This window comes from Mustela nivalis, assembly GCF_964662115.1.
Source record: "Mustela nivalis genome assembly, chromosome: 11".
Lineage (NCBI taxonomy): Eukaryota > Metazoa > Chordata > Mammalia > Carnivora > Mustelidae > Mustela > Mustela nivalis.
In genome coordinates, this window is record NC_139030.1 from 110,491,994 (window position 1) to 110,517,638 (window position 25,645).

Below are 25,645 nucleotides of genomic sequence, written 5' to 3' on the forward strand. Positions count from 1 at the left end.
TAACAAAATCAAGAGACAACTGACAGAATGGGAGAAGATATTTGCAAACAACATATCAGATAAAGGACTAGTGTCCAGAATCTATAAAGAACTTAGCAAACTCAACACCCAAAGAACAAATAATCCAATCAAGAAATGGGCAGAGGACATGAACAGACATTTCTGCAAAGAAGACATCCAGATGGCCAACAGACACATGAAAAAGTGCTCCATATCACTCGGCATCAGGGAAATACAAATCAAAACCACAATGAGATATCACCTCACACCAGTCAGAATGGCTAAAATCAACAAGTCAGGAAATGACAGATGCTGGCGAGGATGCGGAGAAAGGGGAACCCTCCTACACTGTTGGTGGGAATGCAAGCTGGTGCAGCCACTCTGGAAAACAGCATGGACGTTCCTCAAAATGTTGAAAATAGAACTGCCCTATGACCCAGCAATTGCACTATTGGGTATTTACCCTAAAGATACAAACGTAGTGATCCAAAGGGGCACGTGCACCCGAATGTTTATAGCAGCAATGTCCACAATAGCCAAACTATGGAAAGAACCTAGATGTCCATCAAGAGATGAATGGATCAAGAAGAGGTGGTATATATACACAATGGAATACTATGCAGCCGTCAAAAGAAATGAAATCTTGCCATTTGCGACAACATGGATGGAACTAGAGCGTATCATGCTTAGCGAAATAAGTCAAGCAGAGAAAGACAACTATCATATGATCTCCCTGATATGAGGAAGTGGTGATGCAACATGGGGGCTTAAGTGGGTAGGAGAAGAATAAATGAAACAAGATGGGATTGGGAGGGAGACAAACCATAAGTGACTCTTAATCTCACAAAACAAACTGAGGGTTGCTGGGGGGAGGGTTGTTGGGAGAAGGGGGGTGGGATTATGGACATTGGGGAGGGTATGTGCTTTGGTGAGTGCTGTGAAGTGTGTAAACCTGGTGATTCACAGACCTGTACCCCTGGGGATAAAAATATATGTTTATAAAAAATAAAAAATTATATATAAAAAAAGAAATCCTTAAAAAAAAAAAGAAATAGGAAGAAGGTAATAAAATTAGGAGGTTAGCTCTAAGAACTTGATATGTATTCTATTTTAAAATTTACTATATGCTGATTGCAAAAATTTTAAATGGCACACAAAGTAACGGCTCCTGTTGGTTTTTTTTCCCTCTCCAGCGATAATTACCATTAAGAGTTTTCATGCATGATGTGAGTTCTGGAATTTTTCATGCTAATTGTGTGTAATGGAAATATTGTACAAGCTGCTGTTAAAAGCAATGTCAGTCTTAAAAGAAGGAAAAATAACCTAGGAGAATACTTACGATTTGGTTTCTTAAATAATTTTCATTAGCAAAGTGATGTTTATTTTGTCTGTTGAAAGTAGTACCTGAAATGAAATGTGTAAATTTTCAATCTCCCAGGGAGCATGCTGCTAATGACGTTTCATTTGCCACCATCCGTTTTCATGACCTCCTGTCCCAGCTGGATGATCAGTATAGTCGCTTTTCTTTGGAGAATAATTTTTTGTTGCAGCATAACATAAGGAAAAGCAAGCGTAATCTTCAGGTATGACCTGGTTTTTGCCTTATAGTTAAAATGTTCCCAAGTCTATGTAAGAGTTTTTTTTTTTTTTTCATTGAGCAAATACTCTTGAGTATGCATTCACTGGTATTTTTAAAAGTTTCAGAAATGACAAATAAACTCTCTTTGTATTGCTAATATTTTATAGCATGAGCAAAGTAAAATGTCGGTTCATTTTGTAAGGAATTTCCAGGTTTAAGTGTTATTACCTGTTAGGTGTCAGTAATTCTGAGACAAATGTGATGCTGTCACCTTCTTTTACTACAAGTTGTTGAAATTGAAACCAGGGACAGGGTTACATTTTAAAGGCCGTGAGCAGTCCTACCATGCAGAAGCTCAAAGGAGCTGTAGTAGTAGGCCCGTCTCAGCCCTTGGTGTCCAGATGAAGAATTAGTCCGGAAAGATTTGATGACCCAGAGCTCTGACAGACTTAGTGAATTGGAACAAGGCCCCACTTTTCCTTGCTTTTGGAAGAATTGCCCTCCCATGGAAGAGAAAGTCAGGGGGAGTCCCAGGCCGGAGACAATGGGCTACAGGGTTTTAGGAGTTTTTCAAAAGGCTCCCAGCATCCCTTAAGACTGGCTACTCTATTTACTTTGTCACAACAGAACTTTTCTGTCTCAGTGAAGGTGAGAGCGATCATTTTCTTATTTCAACATAACCAAACTTCAACTTAGATAGTTAGAAGCTTTTCCTTCCCTTGTGAATGTAGCTATGCTTTTATAATACCAGCGACAGGGAAATTAGGTGAGATTTACAGAAATTTGCTCTCCTACAGACTTTGCTTGAGCACACCTGTTATAAAGAGCCACATTGCCAGCATTTTGCAACCTGCTTTGACAAGGAAATAGAAAAACTGAAAAGAATATCTTTGGTAAATTCAAAGCAGAGACCAACTGAAAACTTAATTGAGAAATAATCATTTGCATTGTGTCAGAACCCTAACGGAACATAAATGGCCTCAAAAACAAAGAAATAAAAGTAAAAACTATTAGCAGAACTGCGTATGAAGATATTTGGGTTTTTTAATCAAGAAATATTTTAGGTATGTGTATTTACTGGAAAGGTTTTGTTATAATTTATTAAGGGTATTTTATTTTTACTAAAAATAGCTTACATAGAATTTAATAAATACTAGAGGAGGCTTTTCGGTAGATAGGAACAAATTCAATTTATAATAGTATACAGTGGCTTAAACATTCTAAAATTTGTTTTTATTCTAACCCATATCTAGGATAATTTTCAGGAAGACCCAGTACAGATGTCTATGATCATCTGTAACTGTCTGAAGGAAGAAAGGAGGATCCTGGAAAATGCTCAGAGATTCAATCAGGTACTTTTTTTTCTAACGGAACACTGAAGATTGTAGTAAAATAAAAATGCATTCATTTACCCAACAAATATAATGAACACCTTGTAGGGAAAAGTCCTCTGATCTTATAGCCCCAGGAAATGGGAAAGATCAGATACAGAGATTGCATAGACCTGGGCTTTAAGAAAGGACTGTGATCTGTTGGAAATCATTCTGGTGAGGGAGAGAGATAATACATAAACAAAATATTTTCAGATAGTGACAATTCCTATGCAGATACCAAAGGAGGATACTGAGATACAGTAACGAAGTATCTGGGGGGTGGGGTTATGTCTTTAGATCAGGGTGAGGGTTGGGCAGGGAAGGAAGCCGCAGACAGAGTGGACTCAAGAAAGGTGCAGCTGGTAGAGGTAAAAAGTGGCAGATTATATTTGGGACATGGTACCGATTGGGCTTATATTGAAGGATCAGACATGGGAGTGAGGGAAAGTGCAAAGCGGAAGATGACTTGATGGTTTGCAACTTGAATCACTTGGAGCTATTGTTCATCGTGCTGGGGAGGAAAGAAAGATGGGGGATGGCTTTTGTAGGACATAGTATGTTTTAGAGCAGAAGAACAAGTTGATGGGAAAATTAAGACCTTTGTTTTGAATAGGATCGAGTTAACTCTCTTTTTTTTTTTTTTTTAAAGATTTTATTTATTTGACAGGCAGAGATCACAAGTAGGCAGAGAGGCAGGCGGAGAGAGAGGAGGAAGCAGGCTCCCTGCTGAGCAGAGAGCCCGATGTGGGGCTCGATCCCAGGACCCTGAGATCATGACCTGAGCCGAAGGCAGAGGCTTTAATCTACTGAGCCACCCAGGCACCCTGAGTTACCTCTTAAATGTACAAGACATCCAAACAGAATGAGTCAGATTTGTTTTGGCACCGAGATTTGTGATCAGAGTTTTACTAATATTAATACAAACCACCTTGGCGGTCAGGGCTCAGATTTTTAAAATCGCTGTGGCATCTGTTCATCCCCTTCTTGACGGCTGAGGGGCCAGAAATAACCAGAAGGCAACGAAACAAAGTTGTAAAACCACCGTTTGGGTTGTTCTGGCTAAGACCCTCCGCTATGAGGGGGATAATGCCAGAGTAGTAGGATGTAAGTAAGAGGGCGAATGCCATTCTCCATGTGCTTTCTGGGCATTTGATCCAGGTTTTGTGAATCCTCTGCTTCCCTGAGCATTTAGTTCGGGGCCCACTGGAAGCTGCTGCACTGAGCATTTCAAGAGATGTGTTATTTGTTCTCAATTTGAGCTAGCGCATCTGGCCCCTGGCCTCATGAACATAAGTGCCTCTCAGTGTCGGCCGCCTGGGCTCCTCTGCAGGTGGTATGCTTGTCTTCAGCATGCGTCCCACAGCTGTGAGGTTTTCAGCAGGATGTTGGGACTGTGTGGGATTTTCATCTTAATAACACCAGGCAATGGTCTGGCCACTCCTATATGTCCTACTTGAGAGGGCCGCCAAGAGCAGAGATGGGTAGAAGAACCAACTTTCCACCTTGGCACCCAAGCATTTCTCGCCTCACATTTGGCCCCAAGGCCCAGAGTAGGGGTCTTCTCTCCCAGATCAGCATCCTCTCCTGGGTATGCTTTGGGTTTTGAAGGCTTGCCAGTGGTTTTCTCCCCTTTAGAAATGTTGGTGATCTGGGGAGAGGACCATCTTAAGCCTCTCAGGAGACCGCTGAGCTACTGGTGAGCACCTTTCAGGAGGTTTAGTTGACTGCCCAGCTGAGAATGAAAGAAGCAAGACCTTCTTAGGGTTTGAGGGAAGGATCTGGATGTCTGAGGCCATCAGGGAAAGGGAAATGGCCCTCAAGTTACCCAATCTACTATGGGCTGGGAAATTGAGAAACATTTCTTTGCCATTTCTCCCCCTTGTTGAAGTAACTACGTTTTAATAATGTATCTTTTATGCATACTGACTTATGATGTGTGATGCCTGTATTGGGTTCCGAGTAACCCCATTTTGGCGCTGGGGGCATTTGGAGAATCTAGATGAAACAAGAGTGTCCATGACTTGACTGACAGCTGTGCAGACTGATAGGTACATAGGGATTCAAGAAATTCAACAAGTTAAAAACATGCAAATTTGAGAGTCTGTTTATAGTGTTCAAATTCTATGAAATTTTATAGAAATGTTGGGATAGGAAAATTTTGTTTCTGTATATTTTTTGTTTTAATAAAAGAACTTTTAGAAAGTATCTGTAAGAGAATATTTTAAAAAAGAATATTATATGTAGATACTTCTTAGTAAACTATGAATGTTTTGTTTGCTGCCATTATTGCACACTAAGCTTTTTCTTTCTCGTGTTGTGTGCCCACATGTGTACATGTGTGAGTGTGTGCATGCATGTGTGTGGCGAAAAAACTCCTTATGTGTGGATAAAATGTAGGTCCATAGGGTTCACCACAGGGTTTGGTGATCGGTTCTTTCAGACTGGAAGGAAAGACACCAAGTGGCTCTCGGGTTTCCCTTTGTTAGAGTTATCAGGGACTGGCTCAGTCTGTTAAGCATCTGCCTTCAGCTCAAGTCCTGATTCCAGGGTGCTGGGATCGAGTCCCGCATTGGGCTCCCTGCTCAGTTGGGAACCTGCTTCTCCCTCTGCCTGCCGTTCCCCCTGCTTATGCTCTCTCACTCTCTGACAAATAAATACAATCTTTAAACAAAAATAATAGAATTACCATATACTGAATGCTTTTCTCAGGACCTGTGCTAAATATTTTATAAACATCATTTAATTTGAATAAACATTTTCAAACTGTCACTGAAATTAAGTATTCTTATCCCGGTTTTACAGATGAAAAAACTAAGGTTGAGGGGTCAGGTACTTTGCTCAAGGCCACGAGCTAATGAGTTTGGAATTTAAACCTAGAATTGTGTGACTCTAAAACCCATTCATTAGAGAAGTTGCTTCATCTGTCTTGGGGGTTCGGACTTATGAGATGGGAGAGGAGGGCATTCTGACTGGGACCTCTGGTGCCCATCCAGTGCCTGTCATGTGTCCTCTTATTTGGACAGCCACTTGTTCCATTGAAGAGAAAGCCTCCCTGAGCAGACTTCCTTGGTCTGGGGTGCGTGTGGAGCTCAGTTCTAATGAAAACCCTCCAGACAGGGTCTGTATGTGGTGTAGGTGTGAAATGAGAAAAGAAGAGTAGACGAGTCCCTTCCAACTTCAACGGTTTGTGTAAAGTTTGCATTTAATTCTAGTTCATGTGCAGTGTAACAATAGTTTCAGGTGTAGAATATAGGGATTCAGCACTTCCATACCCAACTTGAGCATTTGATGTGCAGCAGAGGCAGGAGGCCATATGGAGCTGCTCAAAGCAACAGCTCCTTCTGAAAGGCCCGAGCAGCCCTGTTCATTCCTTAGTGACACGTGGGGCACCTAGGGGTACCAGTCAGTGTAGTGATTTTTAATGCACACTTAATACAGATATAATTCAGACACTTTGAACTTCTGCAATTCCAGAGTATATAAAAGAAGGAAAACTTCCAGAGTTTTCTGTAAACAAAGAATCACTTTGATCACCTAAACATAATAAAGATAGAACAAAAAAGAATATTATAGACCAATTTCACTTCTGAATATCAATGTAAAGTTCTAAACAAAATATTTTAGTGATCAGAATTCAGTAATACTTTAAGAAAACAATATATCACGACCAAGTAGAATTTATTCCAGATTATAATAATAGAGTAGGGTGTGGCAAGGAAATGCATTAATGTAATTCATTATGTAAGTAGATACAAGGAAGAAAAAGCATATGCTTATCTCTATAGTTGCTGAAAAGAGTTGACAAAATCCAACACCCATCCCTGATAAAAGACACTAAATAATATACAAACTGATGGGTACCTCTTTAGCATATTAAAATACATATCTCTCAGTGCTGTAGACAGTGTCTTATGTAGTTTGGAACACATCAGAACTGTGGCAAGGATGTCCATTATTTCCACTGATACTTAAATAACGTTGGTGGTATTTGCCAATACAGTTAGACAAGAGAACACCATGAGAGGCATAAGAATCAAAAGGAATGTCATGGAGTTATTGGCTGTCCCTGAGTTATTCATAATTTTAATGTGATCCCAATAGAAGTAACAAGTTTCTTTCTGAAGCTGTGAAAGTCGTCAGGAAAATAACTCTGAGAGAATAGCAAGAAACCTGCAGAGAAACATGGCAAGAAGACGGGCCCCGCTCTATTAGGTACACACCAAGCCCTCCAAGGTTAAACACTGTTCAGGTTCAGGAAGAGAAAAACCCATGGAAAATCAGAGAAAGTCTAGAACTTAAAACCAGGTATGAAAGGAACTTTGTGTGATAAAAATGGCAATTCAGAGCTCTGGGGAAAATAGGAACTTTTCACTAAATGTTGTTAAGACACGTGGACAGCCAATTGGGAAAAAAGTTAAAATTGTCTCCACACTTTTTCACAGTAAACATAAGGATAAACTTCAAATGGATTAGAGATCTAAAGGTAGAAAAAAAAGAAACCATTTAAGTGCTAGGTTAAAAATGGGAGAACTTATTTCTAATCTGTCAATACAGAAAGGCTTTCTAGTAGGGAAAATCCAGATATAAAAGAAGAAAATCCTGTTAAGTTTGAAGGGGTAAAAATGCTCACATAGAATGTGCGCTGTGTAGGCCTCAGTAAGGAAGGTCGATGGGCACAGTTTTTGTCATGGGAGGGGCTTTAACTCTAAACAAAAATAGCCTCTTTTTAGAATCTAATCTGTATGAGAACAGTCTCATGTTTACCGCTCTACCACGGGGGTCTAGGACATTGTCTGACCTTGACTTAATAGTGAGTAAGTCTTGCTGTGTGAATAAACCAGGGAACACCTTAAACAGGGAACACAGAGGTGCTGCTACGTCTTGAGTGCTCTGAAGGGCGAGGACTGGATCCTCTGTGTGTCTCGATTGACAGTCATGACTTCCGAGTAGCACACAGTCACTGAAGTCCGGAATGGCAGTGCTGTCCAGTTTCGACAGGCCTCTGGGTCACCAGGGATCTTGTCAAAATGGGGCTTCTGATTCAGTAATCAGTGAGGCACTGAGAGTCTGTATTTCCCACTAGCTCCCAGGCAGTAAGGTGCTGCTGGTCTGGGGGCCACAAGGAATCGTGAGGCTTTATGACAAATAATTACAGGGTTCATGGGAATAATCTTGTCTATAAAATTTGAGAAACCCTGATGTGAACTTCCTGTGTGGTACCATGCAACTGTATGAAATAATGGAAAATTCCAGAAATACTCTGTATATAGTAGACATGAACTGAGCTGAGTCTTTCTGTAGCCTTTTTAACATTTCGCCAGCATTTTCCAGGGCCTTGAGAACTAGCTGTTTCTCGTCAGCGCTGATGTGGGAAGCTTGTAGGAAGTTTCGGAAGGTCTGGGGGGTAGGTGGTGCACAAGGTGTGGACTCGACTTCGGAGAGTAACCAGCAGGTGACTGTGGCAGAGGAACTCATTGGTAACCACGCCCCTCCCATTGCAGGCGCAGTCGGGGAGTATCCAGAGCACCGTGATGTTAGACAAACAGAAGGAGCTGGACAGCAAAGTCAGAAATGTGAAGGATAAGGTTATGGTGCGTACTGAGTCAATATATATATGTTTAGCCTCTAACTTTTTGTAAGACGAAAAAGGTTTCAATTACTTGAGTGTAAACGTGGTTAACTGATTTCAGTCTTTTAAGTAGTTGAGAAGAGAAGTTTTGCTGAAGTTCCAAACCATATGCAAACAAAATAGTTAAGCCAACCAGCAAATAGACTTTTATGGCCCCTGTTACAGCTTCAGACACTGAGCTGCTTTCTTTCTTCCTTGCAAGATTGTGCAGTAACTGTTGACTTTGCCCCATCTCCCAATAAACTAGATGTTGCTGCTCGAAATAGCCTTTGATGGCTGCGTTTCTCCAGTTGGCGTGTTCCTGGGGTTATGGAGAGCCCCAGGACAAACATGGCTCCTTCTTTCTCAAGGACCTGTTTTATTCTGAGCCTGGGAAGGGAAGCATTAAAGTAGAAATCAAGGGAAGCCAGTCTGAAAATAACCATATGTCTTCCTCTTAAAAAAATTATTATATTCTTATTAAGGAAATAGAGATTATTATGTATGTGACTAGAATTTTGCAAATGGAATCCATGTTTGAGGGTGCAGGATGGTTGCCAGGGTTTCTGGGTCCTACAGAAATGATAATTTATTTCCCAAAGTCTTTGGAAGCAGGTTGGTGGGAAAACCTGTTTATGTCTTTATTGTAGTGTATAGAGCATGAAATAAAGACCTTAGAAGATTTACAAGACGAGTATGACTTCAAGTGCAAAACCTTGCAGAACAGAGGTAAGACTTAACGTCTAAAGCAGTGCCCATTGGCTGTCCTTTCCTCTGTTGACACGAGATGAAGAAGGCAAGTATGTCTTCCTGTTTGCCAAGTGCTTTATGGCTCTGAACTGCTGGTCTCAGCTTCTTGATGAGGCGTTAACCTCTGTACTGTCGACCTTCTGAGCAGGTTCCCTTCGCAAGGGGCTGTCTGTTCTGTGCCTCATAGGGTACATAGCAGCAGCCCTGACTTTTAGCCACCAGATGGCAGTAGATCTATTCCTTAATCCCCAGTGGTGACAGGTCAGACACTGCCACATGTTTGGGGGCAGCGATGGCAGGACAGTATCACTGGCTGTCAACAAGGCTCTGTGTCACTCACTGTACTTACTGTAACTAGCCCCCTGATTGATGTAGCCAGACAGGTGTGTGCAGTTTCCCAGCTTGAAGCTCTTTTAAATGATGCAGCTCCATACACTGGCTGTAACCCTCGCGATCACTTGGAAGATACCGGGGTTGATCTGGGGACATTATTAGGACAATTTAGGTAATAGTATGAGAGAAAGGAACCTCAGCTACTTCTTCCTAATTGTGTACTTCTCTTTCAAAGCTGCACATACACTTTGTATCTCGGATTTTGGATTTTGTTGGTTATATTCATTTAGATAATATTCTGACAACGATTTAAGAGCTGGATGGTACTGTTTCCAGTTTACATGGGTCATTGAGAACAAGAACTTTGTTTTAGCCTGCCCAATTTTTTTAAACTGATGACATTTTTTTAGTTTTGTTCAGTGAAAATTAAAGATCAAACTTGGATCTGTCAACAGATAACATTTGGATTCTGTTTCTTCTAAGTGAATGTGAGTCTTGGATTTAGTTGGTTTTGGTTTTTTTACATTTATACTTACCTGCCATCTCTCTCACTTCACAGAGCATGAAACCAATGGCGTGGCAAAGAATGATCAGAAACAAGAACAGTTGTTAATCCAGAAGATGTATTTAATGCTCGACAATAAGAGAAAGGTAGTGATTCACTTTCCAGAATAATGTGTTGCTTTTGTCACAGACTATAAGTACTGGACATGAAGTTTAGAATAGAGGAAATATTATTTTTATAACCACTTGGCTTAGAGCCCCAGTTGAAATATTTGCTTTCCTTTTTTTTTTTTTAAGATTTTTTATTTATTTGTTTGACAGAGAGAGAGAAATATTACAAGCAGGCAGGCAGAAAGAGAGATGGGGAAGCAGGCTTCCTGCTGAGCAGAGAGCCTGATGCGGGCCTGATCCCAGGACCCTGAGATCATGACCTGAGCCGAAGGCAGAGGCTTAATGCAATGAGCCACCCAGGCGCCCCTTGCTTTGCTTTTTAAAAATATTTTTAAATTCAGTGATTAAAGATGAATCGACTTCACTTTGTCTCTTCCTCTCCCTTTAGGAAGTAGTTCTCAAAATAATAGAGTTGTTGAATGTCACGGAACTTACCCAGAAAGCCCTCATCAATGATGAGCTGGTGGAATGGAAGCAGAGACAGCAGAGTGCCTGCATCGGGGGGCCCCCCAACGCTTGTCTTGATCAGCTGCAGAACTGGTAAGACTCCAAATCTGACCGCTGACCCCATGAGCCCATAAAGTGTACATTCCACTTGTTAGATGAAAGGACCCCGTTGAGACTTCTGTTGAGACTTTGATATAGCCGAGCTGCTCCTGGCCCTGGTAACACTTGAAAAGTGCACATTTTTCATGCCTGTGGCCGAGTTCAGCCAAGTTCTGCTTGGTCTGGAGCAGTCCTCTCCCTACTATGCCTGTCCCATGGGATACGTCATTTGTGCCAAAACACTGGTGGCATAGTCCTCACATCACACAGCTAACTGCTTGAGCCCTAATGTTTAATTAAAAAAAAAAAAATAGCATGAGACGTTTTCCAGGCTTCCATGAAGTATCGTTTGGACCATTCACTCAGTCAAATATTTACTAAAACCTTATTAAATGCTGTGTGTCAGGCTAGGACCTGGGAACACACGATGAGTGACACTTGGTCCTACCAGGGAGGAGTCTCCGTGTGGAGGTGGAAGGTCCATCCCTCACCCTGTGCAGTAAGAGGCCGCCGCTGCTCTAATGAAGGGCTGCCCAGGGTTCCGGGGAGGACGAGGCAAGCGGTCACCAGCAGAGTTTCCGAGAAGGGCTCTTGCACTGACTTGAGAGTGAAGGGGAGTCCTTCCTGGAGACCGGCGAGGAAGCCAGCAGGGACAGAGGCAGAGGAGAGGAGAGGAGAGGCTGGGCGTGAGAGGGGCCTGCGGTACCGCATACTGGAGGGCTGGAGGACGGGGTGCGGCGCTGGCGGAGGAAGGTGGAGGTGGCAGGAAGCAGGAGGCTGCTGAGGCGGTTCTCACGCTGCGCTAGGAACAGGACTTCATCCAGTGCCCGCTGATGGGCCTGGCGGGGCTTTTGGTTCAAGTGCAGGGTCACTTCTCAGGTTTTTTGTTTGTTTGACTTGGGTTACTCTGGCCGCAGTCTGGAGGATATAGAGACAGAAAGGCCAGCCAGGTGACCGTGAGCATGCTCGTGTCGTCCAGGGAAGGGCCGACAGACCAGAGCGGGTGGCAGTGGTGAGTCAGAGTGGGGGTGAGGGGAGGGCGGCCTGCAACAGTTCCCGAGCGCCCAAAGACCACAGATCTCAGCAGGTTCTCTGAATGGCTTTTTTTTTTTTTTTTTTCAATTCACAATTAATACTTAGCCATTCATTTGTATTCTGTGGGTTGCCTGCTTGTACTCCAAATTTCTGTCAGAACAGAACTTCCCAGCCCAGTGTAGCCCCCATAACAGGCCTTGAGAACCACTGACACCCCCCATCCCCCGCCCGGGCCCCCAAAGCTCTCTTGCTGTCTAGGGAAGTCCTAGGCTGTCTGGAGCCCCCTGTGGTCATTTGTGGTGTTCGCATGTGTGCCATGGTTGGAAGGAAGTTGGGAAGCCCCAGTTAGGATCCCCGGGAACTCACCCGCTGCCATCAGCCCGCCTCTCCTTTCATGGCTAAGGGCTGCTCCTTGGGTGCTTGGAACTGGATTCAGGAAGTGAAACCGTGAAGCGGAGGAGATGTGTTCACTGGGAGAAGATCTGCCTCTGTTACCACACCAGGTAGTCAAGCTGCAGTTGCACAGCCTGACTCGGCTCACAGGCCCTTCACTGGGAGGAACGAGGGACTGGAAAGCAATCACGAGTTTCCTCCGTGGTTTACATTTTGAGTGCCTAGACCGAGCGCTTTTGCCGCCTTCTTTTAGTTCAGTAAAACGGTAACCTTCCTTCCCTCTCCTCCTCCTGACCCCGGCCTGTCGTTCCCTCACCGTGCGGCTTCCCCAGCTTCCAAGCTGTTCTCTTGCTCCTCGTGTCCTGATACACAACCTGCACGGCCCCTCACTGCCTCCCGCATCACCCATCACAGCATCTCCTTTGCTGTGTCCTCTGCCTCTGCCCTCCCTGCCTGTCCCTTTAAGTCCCGGTCATCGTGCAGGTCAGCAGAAGTCACAGGTCTTCAGCAGGCCCCACCTCTGCAGGTCTGGGCTGAAATCTCTTGATTTCTTCCTCCCACATAATACTCTCTAATGGCGACGTAATCCTTGTTCTCTGTGCAGAGAGTGGCCGCGTGGATAACGTCAGGTGTTCTCCGGGGAAACCACTCGCCGGTTTCCACATTCCCTGCAGGCCGGGTGGCCTGGAGGCAGCTTCTGATCGAGGCCCCGCATCTCGTCCTTTCCCAGGTTCACCATAGTTGCGGAGAGTCTGCAGCAGGTGCGTCAGCAGCTGAAAAAGCTCGAGGAGCTGGAACAGAAATACACCTACGAACACGACCCTATCACAAAAAACAAACAAGGCCTGTGGGACCGCACCTTCAGCCTTTTCCAGCAGCTCATTCAGAGGTGATTGAGGGGACTCCCTTGCACGTTCTGCAGTTATTTTACTGGGGGGAAATTTCACGGTGATTCAGGTCACTTAAAAGTTTAATACGTTGTGTAAGTTGTTTTAGGGTGGTCACCTCTTCCTAAATGCCTTGTCCGTACCGTCCGCTCTGCGGCTCTTCATTCTCGTGGCCAGCCAGCCTGGTAACTCACCCATTCTACTGCTCCCTCTCTGGGGGCCAGTCTGTGCCGAGACCTGCCAGTCTGTCCTGGGGCGGTTTGTCCCCTCCTTCCCACTCCAAGGCCCCATGTGTTTCAGGCTCTCAGATGGTCTTGCTGAACTCCTGCAGTCACTTCCCAAACATGTCCCTTCTCAGCCCCTGTGACGCTGTGCTTCCCCAAGCAGTGTCCAGCCTGGCTCTTTGTCACCTGCTCATCCAGGCGGAGCCTTTCAGCTGGACACTTGGGCCCCAACTCCCCAGCCTGGCCCCAGCTGACCGCTCCAGGGTGAGCTTCCCCACACACCTCATTTCCAGGCAGACCTCGTCCGCACCAACTCCAGTCACTTTGCCGTGCCTCTCCTGGATCCTCTGACCCCAGCCACCTTCTTTGAACCTCATCTCAACATTCTAAGCTCCTGGGAGTTTCAGCTTGTGTCTTGTCGTGAAATCTTCCCAGAGTTCCCAAACATGTTAGCTCCCTTCTGGATCTGCCTGGCTGTCTTTGTTCTTCTCCCATTCTGGATTCATTATGTAATTGTGTGTGGATTTCTGTCATCTGTGACATGAACTGGAAGTTCTTGGAAGACAGAGATGTGCCTTTGTCCTCTTTTATCCCTCACAAGGACCTTGTGCAGTGCCTTGTTCATGGGCAGTTGTTCCAAGTATGCTTCGTAGATAAATGCACTGGGTAGAAGGATAAAGTTCACACTGCAATTTGTGTGTGTGTGCTGACGTGACATAATAAAAGAATATCCTTGGTTCCCTGTGGCTCAGGCAGCAATACCTCAGTGCTGTATTTTGAAATAGCAAGGATATTTATTTCCTTGGGTTTTGGAATGCAAATGTGATCTTTTTTAAAATGAAAATGCATATTTGGAAGTGCTTATTAGATAGTAAGTATTACCAGACTGTCTTACTAGAAGTACAATTTTCCAGAGGATCCTGAAATATCCATTTCAAATTATGGTAGCAAGCAATGTGTTACACGGTTCATTTTCAACTATAGTGAAATTTCTTTTTATTTTTTGTTTTTGTTTATTTTTATTTTTAAATTGAGATGTGATTGGCAAACAACATTCATCAGGTTCAGGTGTAGGACATAATGACCTGAACTTGTATCTATTGCGAAGCAATCGCCACAGTGAAAATGTGCAAATTTGCAAATTCGTGCAACTCAGGGTTTTGCTTGTCAGAGGTGTCACAGGTCACACTCTGATCTCATGCGGAGTGCAGATGTGGGCCGGCTATGCCCTCTAACCCCCCTCCTGTTGGTACTGCATCAGCCTTAATGGAAATGCTAATCTGCACTTTGCTTGGAATTTACAGCTCATTTGTGGTGGAAAGACAGCCTTGCATGCCAACTCATCCTCAGAGGCCACTGGTCTTGAAGACCGGGGTCCAGTTCACCGTGAAGTTGAGGTAACCAAGATGAGACAGAAACCCTGCACCTTCAAGTGTGCGTCCTCCCCTGCTACACCACACTGTCGCGGAGGGTACTTAGAGGAAGCAGTGGTGCAGTAGGCATTTCTATGTGAATTCTTATTTAGAATATCTAAGAGTCCATCTTTTCTATTAAAAGAAATAGAAATGTAACAGATACTTATGTACACACACGCACACACGATTCCCCCCTGAAAATGTCATGTGCATTCACTGTAAACAGGAATTCGAAAGGGCAGAACTGCATCTAGTAGATGCAGAAGTTCCCAGCAGTTTTGTGCCCTCCTGAGAACAAGCTGGTAACCTGGGCTTCACATAGCCCCAAGACCATATGTGTGCGAGAACATGGACTCGTGACTGGTTTTTCTGGTGAATGGGGTCAGAGCTTTCCTCAGTGTTCCAGAGTTGTCTGTGATCTAAATATCTGTAGATCACTGTGGCAAACAGCCTAGTGGCAGTCCTCCCTCCCGGAATTCTCTCCATGTCTACACAAATACGGAAATAAATACAGTTGCGTGTGTGTGTGTGTATATATACATATATTTTCATACAAAGATACACACATACGTAATATTACCCACAGGATTTTAGTTTTAAAAACTAAGGTTCTGCTATACGTGTTGTTTTGCAACCCGTTTTTCTCTGTGATTATAAATTGCAGAAGTGTTTCCATGTGAGAACTTAGGGCTGTTCTTTCTCTGTCAAATAGCAAATTTCTTTAGCTGTTCTTCTCCTGGTGAGCAGCTGGGCTCCGAAGAGCTGGCCATAGTCCTTGCTCCTGGGGTGCCGCTCAGTTAGGTCCCAGTGAGGTTCCCTGGCTGCTGGTGTTTCAGCATCACACCCGAGGACCCGCGGGGGCCGAGGACCCACCGCTAGAAGGGGCACTAGGAGTGCAGTCCCATCCGCCTGCGCCAGTAAGTGGAGCGGACCAGTGAGGGGCTTCTGCTGGAGGTCTCCAGCTCCGCAGAGAAGACACGTGCACATCTTCTGCAGTCTTTCCGTTGTCTTTCCACACCACCTGGAATGACCATAGATGCTACCCTCTCTTTCCTCATTATGGGTCAGAGTTATTTTTTTTTCTCAACAGAACAAACATTAGATAACAAGTTTTAGTAAAAAGTACATTTGCTACTTTTTTGCCCATATAATTGTCCCAAAGTAGAAGTTTTGATAGACCCCAGTGTTGGCAAGGCTATATAGGGAAGCAGGGACCCTCACTCACATTTGGTGGGAATTTATGCTGCAAATGCACTTAGAAAAAATCCCAGTAGACGTATGTGGATGTCGATGCTATTTTTTGTAATAACTGGAGGGAGCAGAGATTATTGACATGGCCACCCGTAGGGAGTTGGCATAATAAATAGACTGTAATAGATAATTTTTAAAGTAATAATGACTTTTATTTTTCTTTGCAGACTGCTGGTGAAATTGCAAGAGCTGAATTATAATTTGAAAGTCAAAGTCTTATTTGATAAGTAAGATATCTTTTATATTATCTAAGATACACACACTATCGAGATGCTGGTTTTGTTAACCAGACATGGACTGATGTGCTGGGGCTATTTCTGCGTGACTGCAGGAGGTTTAAATTGATGGCTCCCATTCTGGACTCTGGGAGCCTCCCCCAGAACTGATAGCAACAAGCCGGTGCCTTCTCAGACTATAAACAAACGGAAGAATGGGCGTTTTATGCCTGTGAGCTTGTACTGATCAAGTCTCGAAGCACCAGGCCTGGCCTGCCGCCTCTCCTTCCTCCTAGGCCAGCCTCGAAGAGGAGGGGCCCTTGGGCGTGCACCAGGCTGAGGACTGTCTCATGCAGTGATTCTGTGGCCATTGACAGCATTTTGCAGAGACTTTGTGGGCCCCGCTGGATCCACCCTTGTCTTGACAGCAGGGACCCGGAGTGGGCAGAAGTTCTCACGGGGGTCTAAATGGAGTAGTCCTATCCCATTTGCCCTTGGACACTAGACATGGACTAGTCTTGAACTAACCACTGGCTCCCACCCTGCCCCACCCCTTGCTTTTTTTTTTTAAGATTTTATTTATTTTTTATTTGACAGATCACAGGTAGGCAGAGAGGCAGGCGGGGGGTGGGGAGGGAAGTAGGCTCCCTCCTGAGCAGAGAGCCCGATGCGGGGCTCCATCCCAGGACCCTAAGATCATGACCTGAGTCGAAGGCGGAGGCTTTAACCACTGAGCCATCCAGCTGCCCCCACCCCTTGATATTTTTAATGCTTTTTTGTGTGTGTAACGTACTTGTTTAACAAGTTTCAAAACCATTTATGATGATCCAAGTCATTTTCCTCCGGGGTTTTGTCTTTCTGCTCTCTAACGCTGTTCTTCGCTGTGCTCTGCGCCTTTGTCTTTCCTGCCATCAGCTGCGGTTTCTCTGTGTGGCAGCTTTTGGTGCTTAACACATCACCCCAAAACATCAGGCTTAAAACCCAAAAGCTTATTTCTCTTATTCTGTGGGCTGTAGGTGGTCTTTCTGGTCTGGATCAGCTTGATTGTTGCGGGGCGTGTCTAGTGTCGGGTCCTGGCTGGGATAACTGGGCCCTTCTCTGTGGGGTTCCTTTCAAGGGGCTAACCTGGGCTTTTTTGCATGGGGACGGCATTCCGGGTGGGTAAGAATAGCCACGTGTGATGCGTGCGGGGGTGAGACTTGGAGCTTGTGCGGCATCCCTCCCGACCATTCTGTGGGCAGATCCCAGTCAGAGTCACCTGGAAGGTTCCAGGGACAGGGAAATACACTAATATCTCTTGAAAGGAAAAGAGGCAGATGTTGTGGCTATTACACTGTGCTCTGTCTCTCCTTTGGTTTGTTACTGCTCTCTCGTCCTTTCTCTCTGTTCCACTCTGGGTTTTCTTCTTAGCTCTGATGAGGCACTATCATGCTGTTCCTTTTTCTTTAAGTTCTGCGCCACCACCACCCCCGCCCCTGAAATGGGGGCAGTTGGTCACTCACATAGCTAATGGTGATTGTCATTCACAGCAATGCTGAGCTTCTCCTTGAGCTAGGAAAGGTCGCTGGCCCAGGTACCTGGGAGCCCAGACGTGACAGAGTCAGCATGGCATTGATGCTAGAGGCCAGGCTGCTTGAGACTGAACCTCAGATTTAAAACTTAAACTTGACTGTTTCCCCCAAATAATTGACTATTCTGTTCCTTTCATAAAAGCATTAAGGATCAGAGAGACTAAAAAAAGGATTTAGCTGTCACGCTGGAAGTTCACTAATCACACAGCTGCAACAGCTCTCTCTTAGCTTGGGGCCTCACACAAGGCAGGCGACTACTCAGGAAACAGCCAGAAGTGCAGCTTATTTATGTCTGCGGAGGGTGCGCTCGTGCCCTTGCACCCATGGCCTAGCTCACCACTCTCCGTGTCCTGCAAGGTGGGCGCCGGTAGCACCACATCTTACAAGTGAGACATGTGAGGCCTGATGGTTTATTTGCCCAAGGTCACTCGGCAATCCTTGGCAGAGCTCGTGTGGGTCGACTGGGGGCTGGGGGCCAGGGGTGAAAGGACAGAAAGCCCACAGGTGTAGATTTTGTATGATCTTTTACTCTATTGTATATTTCTAGATTTTTGTTAAAGCTCATCTCAAAATTTAAATGCACATACATGATTTTATATATATATGTGTATGTTTCTTTTTCAGAGATGTGAATGAGAGGAATACAGTAAAAGGGTACGTCAAGCACCTTGTACTAGATTTTACTGTGTTTATTTAGAAGTTCCAAGCCTTTTAAGTATTTCTGCTCTGTATTGTCTAGATTCAGGAAGTTCAACATTTTGGGCACGCACACGAAAGTGATGAACATGGAGGAGTCCACCAATGGGAGTCTGGCGGCGGAGTTCCGGCACCTGGTAGGAGACCAGCTTTCCTGTTTCTGTGGGTTGTGTGTGGCTTAATAGGACCCATTTTCCTTGGAGTGGAACCCGGTTCGCTGTGTGATGTGGACGCACCCCTGGAGAAGGCTTTCTAGAGTGTGTGGCTGCTGACTTCACGCTGAATCTTCCTTCCTCCTCCCTACCTCAGGCCCGTTCTGTGCCCGTGCTCTGCCAGTATCTTCTCCAGAGATACTTGCTGGGCCACAGCCATCTCAGCAAAACATTCCATAACCCAGTGTACATATGAGTGACCTGTGCCTGGTGCCTCTGCGACCTCAGTGATCACTGATCATTGCCCCCACATCCTGCCTGCTCCTTCTCCCTGCTCCAGGTGTGGCAGGCCCCCAGAGTCTCTCCTTGGCCCATTATTCACTTTCTCCTTCCTGGTGGTCTTGCCCCCGACCACTGCCCCCACCGCTTTGTCTCCAGCAGAGTTGGCCCATTCCGCCAAGCCACAGAAATCCTGCGGGGAATTTTAAGTGCCTTTTGCCTGCCTCTGTGAGGTGGTTCTGACATGTTGCCCCTGACCCTGGTGTGCTCCCTGGGCTGGAACCTGCAGTTAGGGTCACTGGCAACAGTTCCATAAGCCGGCAAATTGATAGTTCGTGAAGCTAGACCTTATAGGAGAGCCTCGGTCCAGACGTGGGAGTCGCACAGTGCCCAGAGCTGCTCTCAGAGCTCCAGAATGCTTCCATTAAAACCTCAGGGATTGAAGTCCTCTTGAGGGCAGGCTTAGCTGTGCCCTGAGCGGGGTGGGGGCGGGGATGAAGCAGTTAATGAAAGTTAAGGGGGATCATTCAGAAAAGCTTGCACAGGGCGGGGGAAGGGAGCAGGCTGTGATTCCCTGGGATCCTTCCATGGTCACGTGTGTCTGCATGGTGTCAGGGTGCTGGAAAGGGGCACTTAGGCTTAGGAGCCCACACAGGGGTCATTTCATGTCTTGTTCTGCATTCTGAAAATCATTTCACATCCTTTATTCTTTCTAAACCGTGACTTCGATCTGATTTGTAGATGAAAATAGAACTGTGAGCATTATCATGCCGTTTACTAAGGTGGTTTCTTATTCTGTAGCAACTGAAGGAACAGAAAAATGCTGGCACCAGAACTAACGAGGTGAGTCCTTCTCTGTTTTGAATGGTCTCTAAGAGGCACGTGTGTCCAGGCAGGTTGGCTCAGGGCCGCTGCACCTCAGAGAGGGGTCCTCTCCTGCAGGGGAGAGGATGAGCTCTGAGACACAGTGTATCTGTGATAACAGTAAAAACCCACTGCCTTCACGCTTTCTGTTTGTCAGATGATTTCGCACACGACGTCGCTGGGCCCTCCCAGTAGGCTCCCGTGCTACTCACATCTCACATGCAAAGAAAGTGATCCCCGGAAGTTTGTAGGATGTAGCTAAGGGTACACGGGAATTACTGTGGGAGCTGGAATAGAGGCTGGTTTGGGGACTGCCGTGCTGAAAACTGAAGCGTGGCAAGAGGGTTTTCTCACACCTGCGTTCCCTACCCAGAGGCAGCGTGGTTCTGACAGTTTCCTTTTTACAGTCACTGTAATGCATTAAAAACTGAACTGTGGACAGAGGACAGAATGTCTGGAGTTGGTTTGGTTTGGAACGATTTCATGCTTTGTGCCCACGTAGCAGGCGCTCCTTGCAACCACACCCAGCAGAGGTTGTGTGGAAGAGTGGGACAGACACCGCCCGGGGCCATGCGGACACACACCGCTTAGCCCTGGTTTTGTCCTTCACTCTCACCGTGACCTCCCGGCTCCGCTCCTGTGAGCAGAGAGAGCGGCTGCTTCTCTCCTGTTCTCAGTTGCTGTGGTGCTCCCAGGGGAAAATGTGTATAAAGCCACTTAGAAAACTATTATATTTCTACACCGGGGACTTTCTGACCTGCCAGGCTTATGCAGTTCAGCCCTTCCAGTAACTAATCCCACCTGGAACACGTGTCTGCTTCGCCGGTTCGCCCGGGGTTGGAGCCGGATGGGGCAGCAGGCAGGGCGGCTGAGAGCCAGGAAGCTTCTCGTTACCAAGAAACCCATGAGAAGCTTCTGTTTCCCTACTGACATTTCTTTCTGTTAATCTGTAACCCTAGCCAGGGTTTCAGAAATCTTGTCCTTAAGAGAACACGGAGATACAATAATTGAACCTGGGGTACATTCGTGAAAATGGGAATTTTTTTCTGAATTGCCTTTGGTTGGTTGGCAGTCAGGCTCTCTGCAGCCCTTTTTAGTCCTTATGAGGCCCCTGAAAATTGCAGGATGTGTGACTGAATCACTGTATTCCTTTTTTTTTTTTCCCCCATCTCTCTTTGAAGGGCCCTCTCATCGTTACTGAGGAGCTTCACTCCCTCAGTTTTGAGACCCAGCTGTGCCAGCCTGGTTTGGTCATTGACCTCGAGGTGAGACATACATGGTTCAGACCTGGGAAATTTTATTTTTATTTCTCAGTTTTTGTTCTAGACATATTGACTTAATTGCTAAAAAGGATGATCTTTCTCAGCTAATACTATCTTGATGTTAACTGAATTGTTCAGGAAGCTAGAGAACCGAATTCAGCTTTAAAAAGCTGCAAACTAAATATCCTAGTTGAGGTGTCCTATGTTAAACTATTACATGAGGCAAGGAGACTTATTTCTTAATTGAATGGTAGAATGAAAAATAAGCTATGGACAAAAGTTAACTTTCCATTTTTAGTGTTCAAATATAAAATACATGCAAATTTGCAAATCACCCTTTGCTCAGTTTTAAGGCTACACAGTGGTCTTCAGGTGATACTTCTCTGATTCGAATGATTTCAAGGTCTTTATCATTTTTAGACGACCTCTCTGCCCGTTGTGGTGATCTCCAACGTCAGCCAGCTGCCGAGTGGTTGGGCCTCCATCCTGTGGTACAACATGCTGGTGACAGAACCCCGGGTATGGAAAACTCATCTCCTTTTGCTCAGGCGCTAACCATCATGTGGTTTCTGCACATCTCACAGCACCCCTCAGGGCCAGAAGTTGAGAGAAAAGTGACATAACAAGTGCTTTTGTTAAGGATCTTCAGTAATTCTGGAAAAGGGAAGCACCTATATGTATTAGAAATGAGAATTGCGGTTTTCCTTCTGTAGGAATAAGCTCAGGCAATAGATTTCCTATAACTTTTACTGTGGAGGAGTTGATTTATTGCTTTTCTTAAGAAAGTGTATATATCTGCTAAATCAGCACGCTCCGTTCTTAAGTCTGCATACTCACTGTTAAGTACAGCTGATTCTCATTATTTCCTGCACTTACATTCTTTTCTTTTTCTTTCTTTTTTGTTTTGCTTTTTTTTTTTTTTTTTTTTTGCACTTACATTCTTGAAAGTCACTTTGAACACTGAATGATGGCTACTGGACCTGTCGATACGTGGCCTTGTTTATGTATGCTTCTGTTTAAAGATGCCTTATCTAACGCATCTGTTTTTGCATTCACATTGAGCTCAGGCCAGCAGCACTGTAGCTCATGCCTGAATGAAGTGCATCTAAGCGCTTGTATTTGCTCCGTGAGGTGCGTGGCAGCCATCTTGCACTTAGGAACATCAGGCGGCACCGAAGTGCTATCCTTGCAACCATTTTAAAAATGAAATTTTTAAAGAACTGAAAAAACCCAAAAGGCAAAGGACACTTGCTTGTGGTATGAGAGCTGAAACAAGAAGGCAGTTGCGTGGTCTGACTCTCCTGGAAACATCCATGTCGGGTGACCCCAGTCTTTCACCGCTCTATTCGTGGTGTCCACAGATGACTCCAGAAGTGCCACGAGGAGCCATTTATGGGTTAAAGTAACTTAGCATGAGTAGATTGCATTCACGAATGTGATCCTCCAAATAACGAGAATCAACTGTGTTTCTCTTCTGTGAAAACTTGTGTGTGTCACAGAAACTAGAACTGAACTTCAGGACAGATCTGGGTCTGAGGGCCTTACTTGGGACCAACTGCCTAAGCTTTTGGGTATTTTTTTCTCTAGAATCTGTCCTTCTTCTTGAACCCACCTTGTGCACGATGGTCTCAGCTCTCGGAGGTACTCAGCTGGCAGTTTTCTTCTGTCACCAAAAGAGGTCTCAATGTGGACCAGCTCAACATGCTGGGAGAGAAACTACTTGGTAGGAACTTTCTCCATATAAGAAAATTTAAATTCATAAGGATATCTCGACTTATTCCTTTCCACCTCTTTGCTCTCTCTAGTTTGATCAAGGTAGAAGAGTGTTTAAAAAAAAAAAAAAAGAGTTGGTTGGCTTTCCCAGCTGCAGCTTGTTACAGCTAAATGAGAATTATATATAGCTCACTTCAGAAGTAGGTGAAATTTTTTAATTAAAAAAAAAAACTAAAAAGAATCATTTCCCAATTATTTCTTATTAACATTACTGAGCAGGTTCTAAGGGAAATATTTTTGAATTATGTAAAATATATTAGTTGTGGCTAAAAGAAGTTCCTTGATGAAAAAAATGAAGTCTTATTAACCTAAAAATGAGAAAAAAGTAAGTCCTCAGCATAGTGAAAATAAGTAAGGCCCTGGAGCCACCTACTCCATAGGGTACACCCAAGGCTCTTGTCTCAGGGTCCAGGCCATGATAGAGAATTCCTCTTCAATAGCTAATGTCATGGATTTATTAGTCTTCCACATAAGGAAATCAAAGACCAACTAGCCCCAATCTTCAATGAATGAGAGTTATCTGAACTATTTCTTTAAAAATCCACAGGCAACTTTTTTCCCCCTAAATTTGCTTTCTATATAAAGAACTGTGTATATTGCAAACACCAGAAGCCTCTTCCTAACCAAGTAGCTCAGTATGTCTTCTTGTGGCCACGTAGCTGTCACAGTAGGGGGTCTTACACCATTTAATAGGATGTAAGAAATCACCTCATTCCATCTCCTTATTTGGTGAGAATTAAGACAGATATCTTTTTTGCCTATAATGGCTTATTTGTGGTTCTCTCCAAAGAGAGATGACAGGCTCACACTTTCGATGGCCTAGGCTGCTTTAATTTGTGAAGTGGAGAACCCCTCAGCCTCCTTCCCCTCTGTCATGTCTCCCACTTGGCTTTTGATCTATATTGGCCTCCCTCAGCCCATGTCCTCTTTGGAGAAAGGCTGAGGCAAATACCCAAATAATATCCAAAATAAGCTTGGACAGTCAAATGTCAGTGAAATAGATCACCTAGGGGTGATCTTGGTCTTAGTTTGAAGCTTGAGAAAGCTCCGAAGGACCTGTGGGAGAGAAGCGTGCTGAGGAAGGAGGCGGCGGCCCCGGGAGATGATACTGCATAGACAGGGACCAAATGAAGGCTTCTCCAGAAAGTACAATTAATTAGCATCAGTGTGTCTCAGAGTATCAACCATGTACATAGTCTTTCTCTTCTGGGTATTAGCTCTTTGAGAGGATATACAAGAGCCATCTTGGTTAGCCAGTCTAAGAAAAGCTTCAGAGTCCATTTCTGTTTCCTGAAAAAGCTTATTTTTATTTGGTTAGGTCCTAATGCTGGCCCTGATGGTCTCATTCCATGGACAAGGTTCTGTAAGGTGGGTACTGTCTGGGTTTTCTACGCTCTGAGTTCTCGCTCTCTGTTGAGGTTCTCCTGTTTGCTGTGGTAGTTACTTATCTTTGTGCTTATTTTGGCATGTTTGCCCCGGCCCGTGGAAACCCAGGGGCAGGTTGTTTACTTTCCTCCAGTGCAGAAGGTCAGTCTCCAAGTGTGAGTCTGACAGGAAGCGCCTGTGTGTGTGATAACATTCTTTCTATCTGAAATGAGCCTTCCGTTTACCCACAAAGGCCCTTGCCTGGCAGCATTTAGCATGAGAAATGCGTGGTCTGTGCCGGCTTGGACGGCCCGATGGGCCTGATGAGTTTCCCCAAGCCTGCTCCAGCAGAGGGACCAGTTGGAGGGAATACTAAGACCCCTCTGGAGTGGCCGGGCAGTGCTGACAAGCTCACGCTACTGGATTTTACTAGCAGGAGGGCAGCTTCTGTTCTGTGATTCACCCTGGAGGTCGTTCCCTGGCTAGTTCACTACAGTTTAGAGAGGGAAGCAGAGGGTGGCCTGAGACAGCAAGCTAGCATGGTGTCTGCGTAAGGGGAGGGGCGGCTTAGTGGGGGTGCTGTTAGTTTTGGCAGCTCTTCACGCTTTGGGAATTAAAATCCGATGGCAGGAAGAGGCATGGTAAGTCACTATTTTGAATTTCTTTGTTCCTAATGTGTGCATTTGTATACTTGCAGGAAAACATAAATGATAAAAATTTTCCCTTCTGGCTTTGGATTGAAAGCATCCTTGAACTCATTAAAAAACACCTGCTCTCACTCTGGAATGATGGGTAAGGGCCATCGATCAATTTATTTTTTAAACCTAATTTTAGCACAGGCTCCCTTACTGCAAGCTGGAGACCCACCTGACCTGGACAGGCCTCACAATTCGACAAGACCTGTGAGCGTCTCACAGGAATGGATGCTTCCGGGCTGTCCTGTTGGGGCTTCATGATAGTGGAACCTCATCAGATTAAACTTACACTTTCATAATCTATAGATATGTATTTTCAACACTTAAACGGGATTTTTTGAGTGTCATTCGTGCATTCACTCATTGAACAAAAGCTTAAGCACTGATTAACTGTATTGCCACTAGGAAGGAAGAAAACCCTTTTGACCTCAGTCAGTGGTTTTTACCTGACTTACCAGGGTCAGCTGCTGTTTCAGCAAAGGCTTTAACTTACCAGAACGTGGAAGGACATTGTCCGAGCCTTTGTCTCCCGTACGAAACGTGCAGGAACTCGGACATTTTCACGGCCTTTAAAAATCGCGGGAAACAAATGGTCCTCAAGTAGACACGCCGTGCCCTTACGTGGCGGGTCCGTACGGACCATCCGCAGCATCCCCTTGCCGGTGCGGATCACGGGCTGGGACTTCCACAGACACAGACACAGG

At 45.0% G+C, this 25,645-nt stretch overlaps 1 protein-coding gene across 6 annotated transcripts in view; it reads left to right on the top strand.

Moving 5' to 3' along the window:
* Positions 1-25,645, top strand: part of STAT1 (signal transducer and activator of transcription 1) — a 45,690-nt gene that overhangs the window by 5,559 nt on the left and 14,486 nt on the right. For all 6 annotated transcript variants that reach the window (XR_014300532.1, XR_014300533.1, XR_014300534.1 and 3 more), the window contains 17 exons: positions 1,439-1,583; positions 2,833-2,931; positions 8,454-8,543; positions 9,211-9,289; positions 10,203-10,294; positions 10,707-10,858; positions 13,023-13,181; positions 14,708-14,800; positions 16,237-16,296; positions 18,480-18,509; positions 18,595-18,688; positions 19,784-19,825; positions 21,028-21,111; positions 21,529-21,627; positions 22,696-22,831; positions 24,200-24,249; positions 24,944-25,038. Coding sequence is in view for 2 of the 6 variants with exons in the window: in XM_082690493.1 (XP_082546619.1) it covers positions 1,439-1,583; positions 2,833-2,931; positions 8,454-8,543; positions 9,211-9,289; positions 10,203-10,294; positions 10,707-10,858; positions 13,023-13,181; positions 14,708-14,800; positions 16,237-16,296; positions 18,480-18,509; positions 18,595-18,688; positions 19,784-19,825; positions 21,028-21,111; positions 21,529-21,627; positions 22,696-22,831; positions 24,200-24,249; positions 24,944-25,038 (1,599 nt within the window). In the remaining 4 variants the exon portion in view is untranslated. The remainder of the gene's footprint in view (positions 1-1,438; positions 1,584-2,832; positions 2,932-8,453; positions 8,544-9,210; positions 9,290-10,202; positions 10,295-10,706; positions 10,859-13,022; positions 13,182-14,707; positions 14,801-16,236; positions 16,297-18,479; positions 18,510-18,594; positions 18,689-19,783; positions 19,826-21,027; positions 21,112-21,528; positions 21,628-22,695; positions 22,832-24,199; positions 24,250-24,943; positions 25,039-25,645) is intronic.